The following is a 21,155-nucleotide window of genomic DNA, read 5'->3' as shown; positions in this document are numbered from 1 at the left end:
CATCTCCTGTATTGTGTCCGCAGTCTCTGGTCATCCCCTGTACTGTGTCCGCAGTCTCTGGTCATCTCCTGTACTGTGTCCGCAGTCCCTGGTCATCCCCTGCACTGTGTCCGCAGTCCCTGGTCATCCCCTGCACTGTGTCCGCAGTCTCTGGTCATCCCCTGCACTGTGTCCGCAGTCTCTGGTCATCCCCTGTACTGTGTCTGCAGTCCATTGGTTCAGAATATTTTTTTTTCTTGTTTTTCCCCTCTAAAACCTAGGTGCGTCTTATGGAGTGAAAAATATGGTATATATTAGAGAGAGAGAGAGAAGACAATTTTATATATATATATATATATATATATATATATATATATAGAGAGAGAGAGAGAGAGAGAGAGAGATAGATATATATATGTATATATTAGAGAGAGAAAAAAAAAAAATATATATATATATATTTATATACACTGTATGTTGAAATGCGTTTTTATTAAAAAAAAATCTGAAAAATTAAATATATGAAAAATATTTTTAAAAATACATTTTCAAATATACTGTATGTCTTTACAAATATATTTAATCTACATTTTTGGAATGCATTTATATGTAAATATTTGTTAAAATGACTTTTTTATATGTTAAAAAAAAAACTGGAGGACATATTTAAAAAAAATTTTAATGTTAAAAATATTTTTCATATATTTTGCAATATATAAAAAACACATTTCAACATGCAGTATGTGTATATATGTGTATGTATGTGTATGTATGTGTATATATATATATATATATATATATATATATATATATATATATATATATAGTATGTTGAAATGCGTTTTTATTAAAAAATATATGAAAAATGAAATATCTGAATAATATATTTTTAAATATAAATTTTCACATATACTGTATGACTTTAAAAATACATTTAATCTACATTTTTGGAATGCATTTATATGTAAAAATATATATTAAAATTACTTTTTTATACGTTAAAAAAAATCTGAAGAATAAATTTATAAAACTATATATTTTTAAAAATAGTTTTTATATATTTTGTATTATATAAAAAACACATTTCAACATGCAGCAGTGTGTGTGTATATGTATGTGTGTATATGTATGTGTATATATATATATATATATATAAAACGCGTGTCTTCATTTCAGGCTGCAAAGCAACAAAATTAGATTGTTTTAAAGGGTCGGCGACTCTGTTCTACACCCACTGTATGTGGCGGCTGCATTAGTTTTCTAAGGACAGTTAAGCTGCAATACAGAGTAGTTATTGTTTGGGGTGGAATGATGCTGGAATGATGCAAAACAGGCTTTTGCAGCATTTAATTCTGAAGTATAAAGCGGTCCTAACCCTTGTCAGATGTCAGTCCCTGGATTGGCCACAAACCCGCGTCTCTGACATCTCATGCGTTATTTTTTATGGGGGTCGTATCTGCGCTCTAATTTCAAATTCTGTTTTTCAATCTTTAAAGCTGAACTCCGGGCACACAAAAAAACAAACAAAAAAACTTTCATTTAAATGAATTTCTCAATAGCCAAAAAGGATATAATTCCACTTTGCCTGCACCAAATCTCTTTGCAAAGCCAGATATCACCTTGTAACCTCATCACTGTGCTGCACAGAGCCTCTACAGAGAGGGACCCAGCAGGCTCCACCCACTACAGAGAAGTATAGGGGGCGGAGACCAGACCAGTCACACTGGAAGAAGAGAGGGCAGCAGTGAGCGATCTTTACAGGAAGTCTCACACTGGATTACTGCACGGATCTGGAAGAAATACACAAAGCAGACCGAGATTCAAGGAGGAATACCCAGGAGGAATGGATTGAGGAATGTTTGCTTATCCCAGAGTTCAGCTTTAAACTTTTCGATGCCATTCACATGCATCACATGCTGGCAGCAGCGGGGGGTAAACCTGACAAACCCACTGTCGGCTGGTCCCTCACTCAGTAGTAACCCCCAGCTCTGATGATCCCTCACTCACTACCCTCAGCTCTACTGATCCCTCACTCAGTAGTACCCTCAGCTCTACTGATCCCTCACTCAGTAGTACCCTCAGCTCTACTGATCCCTCACTCAGTAGTAACCCCAGCTATGCTGATCCCTCACTCAGTAGTACCCTCAGCTCTACTGATCCCTCACTCAGTAGTACCCTCAGCTCTACTGATCCGTCACTCAGTAGTAACCCCAGCTATGCTGATCCCTCACTCACTAGTACCCTCAGGTCTACTGATCCCTCACTCACTAGTACACTCAGTTCTACTGATTCCTCACTCAGTAGTAACCCTCAGCTCTACTGATCCCTCACTCAGTAGTAACCCCCAGCTCGGCTAGTCCCTCACTCAGTAGTACTTCAAACTTTGCTGATCCCTCGCTCACTAGTACCCTCAGCTTGGGTGGTCCCTCACTTAGTAGTAGCCCCCAGCTCGGCTGGTCCCTCACTCAGTAGTAGCCCACAGCTCGGCTAGTCCATCAAGCAGTAGTAGCCCCCAGCTCAGCTGGTCCCTCACGCAGTAGTAGCTCCCAGCTCCGCTGGTCCCTCACGCAGTAGTAACCCCAGCTCTGCTGATCCCTCACTAATTAGTAATCCCCAGCTCGGCTGGTTTTCACTCACTAGTACCCTCAGCTCTACTGATCCCTCACTCAGTTATAACCCCCATCTCGGCTTGTCCCTCACTCAGTAGTACCTCCATCTCTGATCGCTCACTCAGTAGGACCTCCAACTCTGCTGATCCCTCACCCCTCACTCACTAGTACCCTCAGCTCTACCGATCCTTCACTCAGTAGTAACCCCCAGCTCGGCTGGTCCCTCACTCAGTAGTAACCCCTGCTCTGCTGATCCCTCACTCAGTAGTAACCCCCAGCTCTGCTGATCCCTCACTCAGTAGTAACCCCCAGCTCTGCTGATCCCTCACACAGTAGTAACCCCCAGCTCAGCTGGTCCTTCACTCAGTAGTACCCCCAGCTTGGCTGATCCCTCACTCACTAGTATCCTCAGCTCTACTGATCCCTCACTCAGTGTACAACCCCTTAAGTGTGTCCCCCTGCCATGTTTCCTGGGCTCCGCCCTCCCACCTGCGCCCAGGACCAGCATCCCAGGACCAGCATGGTGCCATTGGATAGAGGGGAGGGAAACCTGCAAACTTCCATTCGCTGATCTCCACTAACTAGTACGAACCCACAAGCAACGTGTATTACATCACTTCCGGATTTGACTGTCACTTGCTCTGGATGGGGAAGAAGCTAAGGGAGTCAGATCTGTGCTCCATTAGCTTCAATGGATGGTAGGTAATACATCAAAGACCCCAATGTTTCATTAAAGAGAACCTGTCAGGACAAAATTATATCACATAGGTTACTTTTGGTCTAACAAGTGACAAAAAATAACGATTAGTGAAAAAAAAATGTTTAAAAAAATCAAGTTGTATCCAAACTCTTAAATTCCCCAAAAAGTTTAAGCCCCACACCTATAGAATAAAAAACGCACATGTTGGGGGTGCTTGCTTACAAAAATATCAATTGCGCTACACAATTCGCGCTACACAATTTGCATATTGCTGCACCCCCCAACAAGGCTAGATTCACACCTATGCCGGTCGCGTTTGAGCCGTTTCTGCATTTTCTTGTTGCTAGGCAGTTTTAAAAAACGCGGCAAAAATGCAATACATGCTTTTCTGCAGCATCTGCATTGAGGCCTATAGAATCAAAAACGCAACTTTTTGCGTTCAAAAAAGTCCCTGACCCTTTCCAAAAAAAGCAGCGGGTGAAAACGCGGAGATGTGAACCTGTCCCATAGGAAATTATGTTAAATGGACAGTACTGCGTTTCTGCAAAACGCTGCAAACAACGCATAGGTGTGAACCTGGGGTAATTCTGGGCCCATTATTCACAGATCACTCTAAACTGGTGGCCTGTAGGGGCTTTTAAAGTGTCGCCAATAGAAAATCTGGGGTACTGAAGTTTGTCGCCGTTTACCGGGTGCACACAATATTAAGGCTTGACATGTTGGGTATCTATTTACTCGAGAAAAACCTTGTCTTTTGTATATTACCCCCCCCCCCCACTCAGTAGTAGCCCCCAGCTCGGCTGGTCCCTCATGCAGTAGTAGCCCCCAGCTCGGCTGGTCCCTCACTCAGTAGTAAACCCAGCTCTGCTGATTCCTCACTCAGTAGTAACCCCCAGCTCTGCTGATCCCTCACTCAGTAGTAACCCCCAGCTCTGCTGATCCCTCACTCAGTAGTAACCCACAGCTCTGCTGGTCCCTCACTCGGTAGTAACCCCAGCTCTGCTGATCCCTCACTCAGTAGTAACCCCCAGCTCTGCTGATCCCTCACTCAGTAGTAACCCCCAGCGCTGCTGATCCCTCACTCAGTAGTAACCCCCAGCTCTGCTGATCCCTCACTCATTAGTAACCCCCAGCTCTGCTGATCCTTCATTCAGTTGTAATCCCCAGCTCGGCTGGTCCCTCAGTCAGTAGTACCTCCAACTCTGATCGCTTGCTCAGTAGTACCTCCAACTCTGCTGATCCCTCACCCCTCACTAGTACCCTCAGCTCTACCGATCCTTTACTCACTAGTAACCCTTTCCAAAAAATGCTGTAAACAACGCATAGGTGTGAACCTGGGGTAATTCTGGGCCATTATTCACAGATCACTCTAAACTGGTGGCCTGTAGGAGCTTTTAAAGTGTCACCAATAGAAAATCTGGGGTACTGACGTTTGTCGCCGTTTCCCGGCACACACAATATTAAGGCTTGACATGTTGGGTATCTATTTACTCAAAAAAACCCTCGTCTTTTGTATTTTACCCCCCCCCCCCCAAAAAAAAAAAAGGTAATATATTGCCTTTTTGTGCCCTAAAATGAACTTTATTAGATTTTTTTTTCTTTTAGGAAACTTGGTGCGTGATAAACTTTGGCTTTAATATCATGCAAAACAGAAAGTGTGAACAACCACCGTTTTATTCTCCAGGGTCTCTGCTGTCAGAAAACAGACTTTTAGGGGTTTTAGGGAATCTTCAGACCTAAAACGATTTTTTTTAAACGTGTGTGTGCGCAAAAAAGCGCAAAACTATCTATGGAGTTTAAGGTCTGCATAATTTAATGTTTTTGGTGGGAAATAAATACGTCCCTTTTGGGCTTACAAGGTCAGGGCATGCTACCTGGTGCTGGGTGGATTTTTTTTTTGTTTTTGTTTTTTTTTTTACTCCTCTTAGTAAGACCGATCTTATAGTCCTGGGGTAAATAACAGGCACAAAGACAGAACACAGATCACACAGTTACAGAATGGAAGAAAGCAAGTGATGTCATTCCACAGGCATACTCCCCAACAGGTCCAAAGAGATCCAGAACCGGCTCTGGGGTCCATGCAGACATGTCTTGTATCTGGTTTTACCCCATTCAGGAATGTTGGGAGGTATGCACTGCCGACAGCAAACCTCAACTTAAAGTGCAGTGCTCAGTTGCCGAAATTATCAAGGCTATGCGAGTCACATGATGCAAGTCGCCAACAATCGTCAATGCAAACTGGGGTTTATTATCAATCTGTTTGATCAGAAAATACTTTTTTTTAAAAAAAAAATTATAAAAAATCTACAGAGCTATTTGACCTGTGAAACTGAATATCCATTTCTTCTGAGCAAAACTGACAAATATTATTCATTCATACAGCATAGAGTGAATCAGGAAAATACTATGTTGTGGCCACTAGATGGAGCTGGTGATCATAGGAAATCCTCAGCGCCATCTAGTGACCGTAATACTAGGGATCCACAGATATATTGGCCGCTGAAAATTATTGGCCGAAAATAGGGTTATCGACATTTTACCAATAGCAAAAAAATGGTGCTGATAATGGCATGCTGTGTCCCATAGACTTCAATGCAAAAACGCTGCCTAGTGATTTTAATGCAAAGTGGCATCCCATAGACTTTAAAGAAGTACAGCCAAAAGCTCTTTGGCTCACAGGAGTGCAGTTTGTTCTGTTGGTTCAGTTTTCGGCTGAAGCCTGCTGTCGGATGACGTCACTCAGCCGGTCCAGGCTGGGGAGAGATCCTGACTTTAAAGTCGGGATCCACCCAGGAATCTGGAGGAATCAGAGAACTGCTGAGAGCCTGAGCCAGCTGCTCCCTGCCCTCCAGAGCCTAGCGCTCTATTGAGTGTGAGGGGCAGAGCGGATAGCGGTGATTGACTCTGCTCAGAGCGGCTGTGAGAAAGCAGCCATCAGCGGTCATGTGATCGCTGAGTTCTTACCCTTAGAGCCGACAGGGGACAGCATTGACCTAGGTAAGTATGATTTGCCAAACCCCCCCCCCACACTTCTCTTTTAAAGCAAAGTCGTGTCCCGTAGACTTCAATGCAAAAACACCCCCTAGTGACTTCAATGCAAAAGTGCATCCCATAGACTTCAATGCACAATTGTGGCATAAACTTCAATGCAAAAACACCCACTAGTGAGTTCAATGCAAAATTGCATCTCATAGACTTCAATGCAAAAACGCCACCCCCCATGAACTTCAATGCAAAATCATGTCCCATAGACTTCAATGCAAAAGCTCCCCCTAGGGACTTCATTGCAAAATTGTGTCTCATAGACTTCAATGCAAGAATGCCCCCCAGTGACTTCCATGCAAAACTGCATCCCATAGACTTCACTGCAAAAATGCCCCCTATTGACTTCAATGCAAAATTGCGTCTCATAGACTTTAAAGCAAACACGCCTCACCCCCCCCCCCCAGTGACTTCAATGCAAAATCGAGTCCCATAAACTTCAATGCAAAAACGTCCCCTAGTAACTTCAAAGCAAAATTGCGTACCATAGACTTCAATGCAAAAACTCCCTCCCTAGTGACTTCAATGCAAACTCATGTCCCATAGACTTCAAAGCAAAAACACCCCCTAGTGACTTCAATGTAAAATTGAGTCCCATAGACTTCAATGCAACCCCCCCCCCCCCCGGTGACTTCAATGTAAAATCGTGTCCCATAGACTTCAAAGCAAAAACGCCCCCCCCTTCTAGTGACTTCAATACAAAATCGCATCCCATAGACTTCAATGCAAGAACACCCCCTAGTGACTTCAATGCAAAAGTGCATCCCATAGATTTCAATTCACAATTGTGGCATAAACTTCAATGCAAAAACACCCCCTAGTGACTTCAATGCAAAATCGCATCCCATTAACTTCAATGCAAAATCGTGCCCCATTGAAAAAAATGCAAAAACGCCAGCCAAGTTAATTCTATAAACTATAAAAAAAAAATGAAAAAACTGTCCGTTTCAGTTGCGGTTTTCGGCCAATTGCATCCTGAATTTTCATTTCGGTGCAGCACGACATAACACGGTAAAGTCCTGATTCACTTTGAAGAACATGTGACCTCCAGAAAAAAAATATCCTAACAACATTCCTACTGTTTGCCCCCCTTTGCACAGGACACACGGACAGGCAGATTCACAGGACGAATATCTCTACGAACGTTCTATAGCTACACCCATAGTGCGTCTATGAGAGCCATGTTGCTGGTTCCTCCAGAAGCTGTACTTGGCGTTCTGTATAGATGGATGCTTAGCCCAATGTTGGATGACGTAGGAAAGGCTTGGAGTCTTTGTTGGGGGTGTGTCCCCGCTGGGGAGAGTCACCATTGCTTCTTGGACAGATGATCATTAGGGCTCATTCACACTTGCTTCGACTTTAACAAACATGAAAGCGCCTACCGCTTCAACACGCTTTTTTGATGCCTCTGTGATGCTTTTTTTTTTTAAGCATGGCACATTCCCTGGGTGTGTGCGGATTTTCTTTTTGTTTTAAAGTGGCCCAGTATAACCCCAGCTCAGTAGTACCCCCACTCAGCAGATCCTACGCTCATTAGTACCCCTGTTTAGCAGATTTCCAGCTCATTGGTGCCCTCATTCTGCAGATCACACACTCAGTAGTAATCCTCAGCTCTGCTGGTCCCTCACTCAGTAGTAACCCTCACCTCTGCTGGTCCCTCACCCAGTAGAAACCCTCACCTCTGCTGATCCCTCACTCAGTAGTAACCCTCACCTCTGCTGGTCCCTCACACAGTAGTAACCCTCACCTCTGCTGGTCCCTCACACAGTAGTAACCCTCACCTCTGCTGATCCCTCATTCAGTAGTAACCCTCACCTCTGCTGGTCCCTCACACAGTAGTAACCCTCACCTCTGCTGGTCCCTCAAACAGTAGTAACCCTCACCTCTGCTGGTCCCTCACACAGTAGTAACCCCAGCTCTGCTGGTCCCTCACACAGTAGAAACCCTCACCTCTGCTGGTCCCTCACACAGTAGTAACCCTCACCTCTGCTGATCCCTCACTCAGTAGTAACCCTCACCTCTGCTGATCCCTCACTCAGTAGTAACCCTCACCTCTGCTGGTCCCTCACACAGTAGTAACCCTCACCTCTGCTGGTCCCTCACACAGTAGTAACCCTCACCTCTGCTGGTCCCTCACACAGTAGTAACCCTCACCTCTGCTGGTCCCTCACACAGTAGTAACCCTCACCTCTGCTGGTCCCTCACACAGTAGTAACCCTCACCTCTGCTCATCCCTCACTCAGTAGTAACCCTCACCTCTGCTGATCCCTCACACAGTAGTAACCCTCACCTCTGCTGGTCCCTCACACAGTAGTAACCCTCACCTCTGCTGATCCCTCACTCAGTAGTAACCCTCACCTCTGCTGGTCCCTCACACAGTAGTAACCCCAGCTCTGCTGGTCCCTCACACAGTAGTAACCCTCACCTCTGCTGGTCCCTCACACAGTAGTAACCCTCACCTCTGCTGATCCCTCACTCAGTAGTAACCCTCACCTCTGCTGGTCCCTCACACAGTAGTAACCCCAGCTCTGCTGGTCCCTCACACAGTAGTAACCCCAGCTCTGCTGGTCCCTCACACAGTAGTAACCCTCACCTCTGCTGGTCCCTCACACAGTAGTAACCCTCACCTCTGCTGGTCCCTCACACAGTAGTAACCCTCACCTCTGCTGGTCCCTCACACAGTAGTAACCCTCACCTCTGCTGGTCCCTCACACAGTAGTAACCCTCACCTCTGCTGATCCCTCACACAGTAGTAACCCTCACCTCTGCTGGTCCCTCACACAGTAGTAACCCTCACCTCTGCTGGTCCCTCACACAGTAGTAACCCTCACCTCTGCTGGTCCCTCACACAGTAGTAACCCTCACCTCTTCTGGTCCCTCACACAGTAGTAACCCTCACCTCTGCTGATCCCTCACACAGTAGTAACCCTCACCTCTGCTGGTCCCTCACACAGTAGTAACCCTCACCTCTGCTGGTCCCTCACACAGTAGTAACCCTCACCTCTGCTGGTCCCTCACACAGTAGTAACCCTCACCTCTGCTGGTCCCTCACACAGTAGTAACCCTCACCTCTGCTCATCCCTCACTCAGTAGTAACCCTCACCTCTGCTGATCCCTCACTCAGTAGTAACCCTCACCTCTGCTGGTCCCTCACACAGTAGTAACCCTCACCTCTGCTGGTCCCTCACACAGTAGTAACCCTCACCTCTGCTGATCCCTCACTCAGTAGTAACCCTCACCTCTGTTGGTCCCTCACACAGTAGTAACCCCAGCTCTGCTGGTCCCTCACACAGTAGTAACCCCAGCTCTGCTGGTCCCTCACACAGTAGTAACCCTCACCTCTGCTGGTCCCTCACACAGTAGTAACCCTCACCTCTGCTGGTCCCTCACACAGTAGTAACCCTCACCTCTGCTGGTCCCTCACACAGTAGTAACCCTCACCTCTGCTGGTCCCTCACACAGTAGTAACCCTCACCTCTGCTGATCCCTCACACAGTAGTAACCCTCACCTCTGCTGGTCCCTCACACAGTAGTAACCCTCACCTCTGCTGATCCCTCACACAGTAGTAACCCTCACCTCTGCTGGTCCCTCACACAGTAGTAACCCTCACCTCTGCTGGTCCCTCACACAGTAGTAACCCTCACCTCTGCTGATCCCTCACTCAGTAGTAACCCTCACCTCTGCTGGTCCCTCACACAGTAGTAACCCTCACCTCTGCTGGTCCATCACACAGTAGTAACCCTCACCTCTGCTGGTCCCTCACACAGTAGTAACCCCAGCTCTGCTGGTCCCTCACACAGTAGTAACCCCAGCTCTGCTGGTCCCTCACACAGTAGTAACCCTCACCTCTGCTGGTCCCTCACACAGTAGTAACCCTCACCTCTGCTGGTCCCTCACACAGTAGTAACCCTCACCTCTGCTGGTCCCTCACACAGTAGTAACCCTCACCTCTTCTGGTCCCTCACACAGTAGTAACCCTCACCTCTGCTGATCCCTCACACAGTAGTAACCCTCACCTCTGCTGGTCCCTCACACAGTAGTAACCCTCACATCTGCTGATCCCTCACACAGTAGTAACCCTCACCTCTGCTGGTCCCTCACACAGTAGTAACCCTCACCTCTGCTGATCCCTCACTCAGTAGTAACCCTCACCTCTGCTGGTCCCTCACACAGTAGTAACCCTCACCTCTGCTGGTCCCTCACACAGTAGTAACCCTCACCTCTGCTGGTCCCTCACACAGTAGTAACCCCAGCTCTGCTGGTCCCTCACACAGTAGTAACCCCAGCTCTGCTGGTCCCTCACTCAGTAGTAACCCCAGTTCTGCTGGTCCCTCACTCAGTAGTAACCCTCACCTCTGCTGATCCCTCACTCAGTAGTAACCCTCACCTCTGCTGGTCCCTCACACAGTAGTAACCCTCACCTCTGCTGGTCCCTCACACAGTAGTAACCCTCACCTCTGCTGATCCCTCACACAGTAGTAACCCTCACCTCTGCTGGTCCCTCACACAGTAGTAACCCTCACCTCTGCTGGTCCCTCACTCAGTAGTAACCCCAGCTCTGCTGGTCCCTCACTCAGTAGTAACCCCAGCTCTGCTGGTCCCTCACTCAGTAGTAACCCCAGCTCTGCTGATCCCTTGCTCATTAGTACCCTCAGCTCTACTTATCCCTCACTCAGTAGTAACCCTGAGCTCAGCTGGTCCCTCACTTAGTAGTACCCCACGTTCTGCTGATCCCTCACTCACTAGTACCCTCAGCTCTGCTGATTCCTCACTCACTAGTACTCTTAGCTCTGCTGATTCCTCGCTCACTAGTACCCTCAGCTCTGCTGATTCCTCGCTCACTGGTACCCTCAGCTCTGCTGATTCCTCGCTCACTAGCACCCTCAGCTCTGCTGGTCCCTCACTCACTAGTACCCTCAGCTCTGCTGGTCCCTCATTCACTAGTACCCTCAGCTCTGCTGATCCCTCACTCACTATTACCCTCAGCTCTACTGATCCCTCACTTAGTAGTACCTCCAGCTCTTTTGATCCCTCACTCAGTAGTACCCTCAGCTCTGTTCATCCCTCACTCAGTAGTACCCCAGCTCTGCTGATCCCTCACTCAGTAGTACCCCCAGCTCTGCTGATTCCTCACTCAGTAGTACCCCCAGCTCTGCTGATCCCTCACTCAGTAGTACCCCCAGCTCTGCTGATCCCTCACTCAGTAGTACCCTAAGCTTTGCTGATTCTCCACTCAGTAGTAACCCCCAGATCTGTTTATCCTCTGGATTGCTGATCCTCCTCTCTCTCTGATCCCTGCTCACCTTCCGCTATATTGCTCCCACGCTGCACACCATGTGTGACATTGCCAGTTTCTCCTGCTCTGGTCCCCCAGCTCTGCTGATCCTCTGCTGCTTAGTCCTCTCCCTCCGGTCCCCACTGTTCCATGCTTCACCCTCCACTATAGTGCTCTCATATAGTGCTCTGCTAGTTGCTCCACTCAGGTCTGGACCCCGCTCACCTTCCTGCTGCTCCTTGCTGCACACCAGATGTGATGTCTGCACCAGACACTCCCAGAATATACATGAACCTGAAGTGACTGCTGATGACATCTTTCAGGTTCCTTTGTTGGTTTCCCAGTGCATCCTGGGATATCTCATACCTGCAATACCTCTAAAACAAAGCAAAACTAACTCTGAATAAAAACTGCAGGTGCTGTAAGCAAGCATTGCCATAGACTTCTACGGAGACTCTGGCGTCGCTTTGAAGCACCAAGAAAGCGACGCGGGGTATAATTTTTTTAAGAGAAGCAAAGCAAATGCAACAGTGTGAACAGGACTGTAAGGCAACCAATTTATTTAGTGACAGAGGCTTTGCTCGGCATTCATAGCACTTCAAACGGTGGCTTTGGGCAAGATTTTTTAAAGCAAGTGTAAATGAGCCAATAGTAGTCAGTTTGGTCCAAACCCAGGTTCAGTTGTACCTGTAAACCAGCTGTCACTGCTGGGCCAATGAGCTGTGGTCAGGAGATTCCCTGTCTTGCTGCTGACATACACAAAGGGGGTGGAGACGCGTGTGACATCATCGACCTACTATGGACACATGGCCATTGTAGGTCAATGATGTCACAAGCATTTCACCCCATTTGTATACATGCATCATGGCCCAGCAATGACAGCCAACTGGATTTGGACACACCCCAAGTGATCATTGGCAATGGGACAGAAAGACATATTTTATAGTTGTCAGCAGAAAAGGGTGCTCCGGTGACAACTGTCTTAGAAGAAATTTCCTCTTGTTTCCTGTTGCATCTCCAGGAAAGGAAGTGGAAGAAAATCTCCCCAACAATGCACAGCCAGCAAGAAAAAAAAAACAAAAAAAAATAAAAAGCTAACAGGGGTTTTAACCTTTACTCTATCCAAACCTAAAAAGAATAGATTTGTCTCTATATATTAATTAATTTCAGGTACTTATATAGCGCCGTCAATTTCCGCAGCACTTTACATATATATTGTACATTCACAGCAGTCCCTAACCCTCAAGGGGTGTACAATCTAAGGTCCCTAACCCTCAAGGGGCGTACAATCTAAGGTCCCTAACCCTCAAGGGGCGTACAATCTAAGGTCCCTAACCCTCAAGGGGCGTACAATCTAAGGTCCCTAACTCACATTCATACATACACATACTAGGGACAATTTAGACAGGAGCCAATTAACCTACCAGCATGTCTTTGGAGTGTGGGAGGAAACCGGGGTACCCAGAGGAAACCCACGCAGGCACAGGGAGAACATGCAAACTCCAGGCAGGTGGTGCCGTGGTTGGGATTTGAACCAACGACCCGAGTACTGCCAGGCGGAAGTGCTAACCACTTAGCCACTGTGCTACCCATATATGTCAATGGATTGACGTCATTCATCAATTGAATGGCTACAATTCCACAATGCATATCTCCCATTATTCTGAAAGTGGAATCCATTAAATAGTAACGTCACTATCCATTTTACCATAACTACCTTTATAGGCCCAATCTATGCTAAACGTGCACGGCACCTCCTGCCTGGAGTTTGCATGTTCTCCCTGTGCCTGCGTGGGTTTCCTCTGGGTACTCTGGTTTCCTCCCACACTCCAAAGACATGCTGGTAGGTTCATTGGCTCCTGTCTAAATTGGCCCTAGTATGTGTATGTATGAATGTGAGTTAGGGACCTTAGATTGTACACCCCTTGAGGGTTAGGGACCTTAGATTGTACGCCCCTTGAGGGTTAGGGACTGATGTGAATGTACAATATATATGTAAAGTGCTGCGTACATTGATGGCGCTATATAAGTACCTGAAATAAATAAATATGCTCTGTAGTTCAAACGTTCATCACAGAAAAAAAACATTTTGGAAAATTTCAAATTGTGGCCACTAGTTGGAGCTGAATATCATAAAAAAAAATTAAAGAATGCTCTTCCACTCCATCTAGTGACCATAATTGTGTATTTTCCCCATTCTCCACGCACAGGAATGAAAAAAAAAAAAAAAAAAAAAGTGGATAAAAAAATTACGGCACAAAATTTATTCTGGAATTCTAGTCGTTTAAAATTCAGGAATATAGCTCTGTGCATCATGCTTGTACAAAAGCCTGATAATTTCCACCCAAAGTGTCCGACACAACAGCAGGTCACAGTGCACGCATTACACCCACTGAAGACTAAGGGCAGGATTGGGACATCAATATCAGACGTAAGCTGAACATGTTTTTAATTTTCTGTATATCTTAGGCCAAAGTAATCTTTAACCCCAGCCAAGACAGGATGTAATCATTGAAAAAAAAAATGTGAAATGGGAAAGTTAGGTATTAAGGCCATTAGATGGCGCTGAATATCATAGAACATAAGGAATGCGATCCATTTAGTACAGTGGACTGGGGCCGGATGTGGCGCTTCTATCGCCTTTATGCTGCCGTTGAGGCCCCATTCCATCCACTGACACCAATAATGGGGCTGTTCCCACCCCCCCCCCCCCACCAGTATGAGCTCTGCTGTACAGCAGACACAAGTTTGATGCCAAATCATATTCAGGTGCTTACACTGCTTGCAAAAAAAAACAAAATGTATTAATAGTTACAGAGCTACAATAAGGTGTGCCCAAAGGGCGGACTGACCATTCGAGCACTTGGGCACTGCCCAAGGGCCCAGGGTCAGTATGGGGCCCCATGAAATGCCCCTGGTACCTTTTATAGGCTTTTTGGGTGTGCTTTGAGTGTGGGAAAGGACACAGGGGCCCCATGAGTTGTCAGTCCGCCCCTGTCAGTCCGCCCCTGGGTGTGCTCTTAATACCTGCCCAGAGTTCAGCTTTAACTTCCAAAAAACTACAATGTATTATTATTATTATACAGGATTTATATATTATTATTATTATACAGGATTTATATATTATTATTATTATTATTATTATACAGGATTTATATATTATTATTATTATAATACAGGATTTATATATTATTATTATTATACAGGATTTATAGATTATTATACAGGAGTTATATATTATTATTATTATAATACAGGATTTATATATTATTATTATTATTATTATACAGGATTTATAGATTATTATTATACAGGATTTATATATTATTATTATTATTATACAGGATTTATATATTATTATTATACAGGATTTATATATTATTATTATTATTATAATACAGGATTTATATATTATTATACAGGAGTTATATATTATTATTATAATACAGGATTTATATATTATTATTATTATTATTATACAGGATTTATATAGTATTATTATTATACAGGATTTATAGATTATTATTATAATACAGGATTTATATATTATTATTATACAGGATTTATATATTATTATTATTATACAGGATTTATATATTATTATTATACAGGATTTATATATTATTATACAGGAGTTATATATTATTATTATAATACAGGATTTATATATTATTATTATTATACAGGATTTATAGATTATTATTATTATTATACAGGATTTATATATTATTATTATTATACAGGATTTATAGATTATTATTATAATACAGGATTTATATATTATTATTATACAGGATTTATATATTATTATTATACAGGATTTATATATTATTATTATTATTATTATTATACAGGATTTATATATTATTATACAGGATTTATATATTATTATTATTATACAGGATTTATAGATTATTATTATTATTATTATACAGGATTTATAGATTATTATACAGGATTTATAGATTATTATTATTATTATACAGGATTTATATATTATTATTATTATACAGGATTTATATATTATTATTATTATAATACAGGAGTTATATAGCGCCAACAGTTTGCGCAGCACTTTACAAAATGTATCACTTTTTTTATTTGCCCAGAAAAAATGATTGAAGAATTTTAATTAAAAAAAAAAAGAAGGAATCGTGCCTTTAGCCTTACAAACATGACACTGATATTTTAAATAAATAACCCCGCACTGCACGTTAGAGAACACGTAAAACGTTTTCACTGCATGCAGCAGAAACTCCAAATTCCGCTTAGCGTGCTCCATCACAGCCCCGTCATTCCTATCCCAATGGTCATATCATATTGTGTCGCTAGGTGGCAGCAAAGCTTAAGATTTTAATTTTTTTTTTTTTTTTACTTCACAAGAGGGCTGTGCATGCTTCCCTTTGCCTTGTTTGTTGGGTTCATTGGCATTTGCCTGCGGAGATGAACAATATTCCTCAACTTCATTCTCTACAAGTCCATCAGTGATGTGAAAGAGACACTCAGACAAAGAATACCTTATAAGACGAGATAGAAATCTTGCTTACGTACCGGGTGTGTCTCGATGGGCTGCTTTAGTAGGAGATCCCCAAAAATTTCCTCGCAGTATTTGGACATCTTGTACTGTTGATATTTACTGAAATAGAGTCAAACGGTTTAAAAACATCATGGAGATGAACTCGGACAACAAAGTGCAATTTCAGTTTTCATGTAAGATTCAAGAATGTATTAAAAGGGATTTTCCACTATGCAAGGCTGAACTTTGCCAGGGACCCCCTCCATGTAATAATGCAGGATGCCTGCAGTCTCTGGTACACCGGTCCCTGATTACACTTACAGCCTGTTGCCTCCCCTGATCTACTTGTCCTTGGATTACACTTACTGTCTGCCACATTCCCTGATCCTGTCCTGCCCCTGAATTACACTTTCTGCCTGTCACCTCCCTTGACTTTTGCCTGTCCCTGGATTACACTTACTGTCTGCTGCCTGTCCTGACCTCTGCCTGCACCTGAATTACACTTATTGCCTAACGCCTGCCCTGACCTCTCCCTGTCCCTGGATTACAATTACTGTCTGCCGCCTACCCTGATCTTGGCCTGCCCCTGAATTGCACTCACTGTCTGCTGCCTGTCCTTACCTCTGCCTGTCCTTGGATAGCACTTACTGTCTGCTGCCTACTCTGACCTCTACCTGACTTTGGATTATTTTTTCTGTCTCCTGCTTACCCTGACCTCTGCCTGTCTTTGGATTACACTAATTGTTTGCTGCCTGCCCTGATCTTGGCCTGCCTCTGAATTACACTTACTGTCTGCAGCCTGCCCTGACCTCGGCCTGTCCTTGGATTACACTTACTGTCTGCTGCCTCCCTTGACCTCTGCCTGCCCATGAAATACACCTGTCTGCTGCCTGCTCTTACCGCTGCCTATCCCTGGAAAACGCATACTCTGCCTGTCCCTGAATTACATTTACTGTCTGCCACCTCCCCTGACCTCTGCCTTTTACTGGATTACACTTACTGTCTGCTGCCTGCACTGATCTCTTCCTGTCCTTGCAATTACCTCTGCCTGTCGCTATAATACACCCCCTGTCTGCTGCCTCCCCTGACCTCTGCCTTTTACTGGATTACACTTACTGTCTGCTGCCTGCACTGATCTCTTCCTGTCCTTGCAATTACCTCTGCCTGTCGCTATAATACACCCCCTGTCTGCTGCCTCCCCTGACCTCTGCCTGTTCCTGGATTACACTTACTGTCTGCCACCTCCCCTGACCTCTGCCTTTTCCTGGATTACACTTACTGTCTGCTGCCTGCACTGATCTACTCCTGTCCCTGCCATTACCTCTGCCTGTCGCTATAATACACCCCTGTCTACTGCCTCCACCGACATCTGCCTGTTCCTGGATTACACTTACTGTCTGCTGCCTGCACTGATCTCTTCCTGTCCCTAGATTACACTTACTGTCTGTTGCATCCCATTACCTCTGCCTGTCGCTATAATACACCCCCTGTCTGCTGCCTCCCCTGACCTCTGCCTGTTCCTGGATTTCACTTACTGTCTGCTGCCTGCACTGATCTATTCCTATCCCTACCATTACCTCTGCCTGTCGCTACAATACTCCCCTGTCTGCTGCCTCCCCTGACAACTGCCTGTTCCAGGATTACACTTACTGTCTTTTGTCTCCAATTACCTCTGCCTGTCCCTGTAATACATCCCCTGTCTGCTGCCTCCCCTGACCTCTGCCTTTTCCTGGATTACACTTACTGTCTGTTGTCTCCCATTACCTCTGCCTGTCCCTGTAATACACCCCCTATCTGCTGCCTCCCTTGACCTCTGCCTTTTCCTGGATTACACTTACTGTCTGTTGTCTCCCATTACCTCTGCCTGTCCCTATAGTACACCCCCTATCTGCTGCCTCCCTTGACTTCTGCCTTTTCCTGGATTACACTTACTGTCTGTTGTCTCCCATTACCCCTGCCTGTCCCTATAGTACACCCCCTATCTGCTGCCTCCCCTGACCTCTGCCTGTTCCTGGACTACACTTACTGCCTGCCAAGCAGCACAGGTGCTACTTTGTATATATTTCAGCCGCTTGTACCATTTTGCCAGCAAATACATCCTCAGGCTAACCAAGTACCGGCAATCCTTCTGGTCCTAATGGAACAGGGGCTGCTTTAGGTAAAGCTATGCTAACCAGCTACATTTTCTGACCACTGGAATTTTGAGAAGCACAACAGAGCTTTGCTGATGGGACATCCCTAGCTCGGACCTCTGCAGTGAGACTACTGCCTTCATACAGAAAGAAAAAGTCCTTCTCTGCAGCAAGCTGGCGGGGGATAGGTTCTCTAAAAATGGTAACTGTAAGACTTTAGATGATTTAAACTGCAGGCTCCATTGCACTTCACACTGTATTACCGCTCTCCCTTTAAAAAGGACGACTTTACTGATTACAAAGGGGTTTATTTAGAGAGGGGTGCCCCCTTTAATATTAATAACTATACCTCAATTACCAGGAAAACTGTTTGAGAACCACTGGTTGGGTTCAACCCAAATTCCATGTTTTCTCAGGTCAGAGGCCTTGTGTAGACAATAATCAGCAACAGCTGCTGGTGAAATCTGGTACTGCAGTGTGACCAGTAACGCCTTATGAGAAAATTGGATTTTTATGATCAGACTGCAGTCCACCAAGCTCTTCAAGGAACACCAAGATGTTTACTGGGGACTGTGGGAACTCGCTACTCTATGTTTGGGGTTTCTCCACCTCCGTCTCCCTCTTCTAGGTTACTCTACCCTCTCATTTAAAAGTGTTCTTCCTATGAGAAGAGGTAAATGACAGCCTACCCACCCGGGTGTGAAGGCACATAACTCTGGCAGCTTTTGTTGACTGGTTGAGATGTTCTATAGGCCTGTTACCGGTATGCCAATGGGGAAGCAAGCCAATAAGTAGCCCCTCACCGGCCTGCATTTCCATCAGTGTATTGGATATAGTTACTGAAGTACCCCTTTGTAAGTCTCAGATTTTCATATTTCCTGCAGATCTATACATTCCAAAAATCTGAAATTGAAATACAAGGCTCACTACTATATCAGAGTCAAGGAAGAGTTTGAGAATCACTGGTTGGGTTCAATACAGATTCCATGTTTTCTCAGGTCAGAGGCCTGTGTAGACAATAATCAGCAACAGCTGCTGGTGAAATCTGGTACTGCAGTGTGACCAGTTTATGGGAAAATTGGATTTTTATGATCAGACTGCAGTCCACCAAGCTCTTCAAGGAACACCAAGATGTTTACTGGGGGCTGTGGGAACTCGCTACTCTATGTTTGGGGTTTCTCCACCTCCATCACCCCCTTCTACGCTACTCTACCCTCTCATTTAAAAGTGTTCATCCTATGAGAAGAGATAAATGAAAGCCTACCCTCCCGCGTGTGAAGGCACATAACTCCGGCAGCTTTTGTGGACTGGTTGAGATGTCCTATAGGCTTTTTACCACTATGCCAATGGGGAAGCAAGCCAACAAGTAGCCCCTCACCGGCCTGCATTCCTGTCAGTGTATTGGATATAGTTACTGAAGTACCTCTTTGTAAGTCTCAGATTTTCATATTTCCTGCAGATCTACACATTCCAAAAATCTGAAATTGAAATACAAGGCTCACTACTATATCAGAGTCAAGGAAGAGTTTGAGAATCACTGGTTGGGTTCAATACAGATTCCATATTTTCTCAGGTCAGAGGCCTGTGTAGACAGAAATCAGCAACAGCTGCTGGTGAAATCTGGTACTGCAGTGTGACCAGTTTATGGGAAAATTGGATTTTTATGATCAGACTGCAGTCCGCCAAGCTCTTCAAGGAACACCAAGATGTTTACTGGGGGCTGTGGGAACTCGCTACTCTATGTTTGGGGTTTCTCCACCTCCATCACCCCCTTCTACGTTATTCTACCCTCTCATTTAAAAGTGTTCATCCTATGAGAAGAGATAAATGAAAGCCTACCCACCCGGGTGTGAAGGCACATAACTCCGGCAGCTTTTGTGGACTGGTTGAGATGTCCTATAGGCTTTTTACCACTATGCCAATGGGGAAGCAAGCCAACAAGTAGCCGCATATCGGCCTGAATCCCCTTCAGTTTAATGGATAAAGTTACTGAAGTACCCCTTTGCAAGTCTCAGATTTTCATATTTCTTGCAGATCTATATATCCCAATAACTCTTTACTGGTACACCAATGGGGAAGCAAGCCACAAAGTAGCCCCTCACCGGCCTGCATTCTCGTCAGTGTATTGGATATAGTTACTGAAGTACCCCTTTGTAAGTCTCAGATTTTCATATTTCCTGCAGATCTATATATTCCAAAAATCTGAAATTGAAATACAAGGCTCACTACTATATCTGAGTCAAGGAAGAGGTAACAAGAGACATCTGGAGAGACTCACATTCAGGGACAATAAAATGGTACCTGCAATGGTTCTCAAATGAAAGGATGACAGGATACTCCGAGGTGACAAATGCATACTCCTTGATGGCTATTATTACATCCTTCAAAAAATAAGAAGAGAAAACAGCGTGTTAATGAGTCTTTAATCACTGAATAAGGAAATAAATAAGACACCAAGCATAGCCATCTAAACATAAGGCCATAAGGCCAAGTTAGTTCAATTATGTCAAAAGCATTCCCCTAATTATTTGTATACATGGACCTCTGGGGTTGGGAATCTAACACCCACAACCCATTGGCCCAGTGATGACAGTCAACTTCTGGGTTTGGACCAAACCCAAGCCGATTCCTAGGTCAATGTCACTGTTTCTTGTCTTCTCCCCAGCCCAGACACCAACCCCCATTGACTTCTCCATCATGTCCAACAACACCACCATCAAACCCGCCCCGCAGGCCAGAGTACTTGGTGTCATTCTGGACTCCAACCTATCCTTCCAGCCCCAAGTCCAATCTTTAACAAACTCCTGCAGACTCCACCTCCACAACATCGCCAAAATCCGCACGTTCCTAACTCCAGAAACCACTAAACAGCTCATCCACTCCCTCATCATATCACGACTC

The 21,155-nt window shown here is 44.8% G+C and overlaps 1 protein-coding gene across 3 annotated transcripts in view; it reads right to left on the bottom strand.

The window, feature by feature from the left end:
• PLCB4 (phospholipase C beta 4) overlaps nucleotides 1–21,155 on the bottom strand; it is a 569,741-nt gene that overhangs the window by 142,047 nt on the left and 406,539 nt on the right. For all 3 annotated transcript variants that reach the window (XM_089687591.1, XM_089687592.1, XM_089687593.1), the window contains exons 17-18: nucleotides 20,556–20,635; nucleotides 16,158–16,242 (exon numbers count right to left, since the gene is read on the bottom strand). In XM_089687591.1, the coding sequence (XP_089543717.1) occupies nucleotides 16,158–16,242; nucleotides 20,556–20,635 (165 nt within the window). The remainder of the gene's footprint in view (nucleotides 1–16,157; nucleotides 16,243–20,555; nucleotides 20,636–21,155) is intronic.

Source organism: Staurois parvus, unplaced genomic scaffold (assembly GCF_062004578.1).
Source record: "Staurois parvus isolate SC_StPar_1 unplaced genomic scaffold, SC_StPar_1.0 ptg000431l, whole genome shotgun sequence".
Lineage (NCBI taxonomy): Eukaryota > Metazoa > Chordata > Amphibia > Anura > Ranidae > Staurois > Staurois parvus.
The sequence above is the reverse complement of the archived record's forward strand: the minus strand, read 5'-3'. Positions and strand labels throughout refer to the sequence as shown.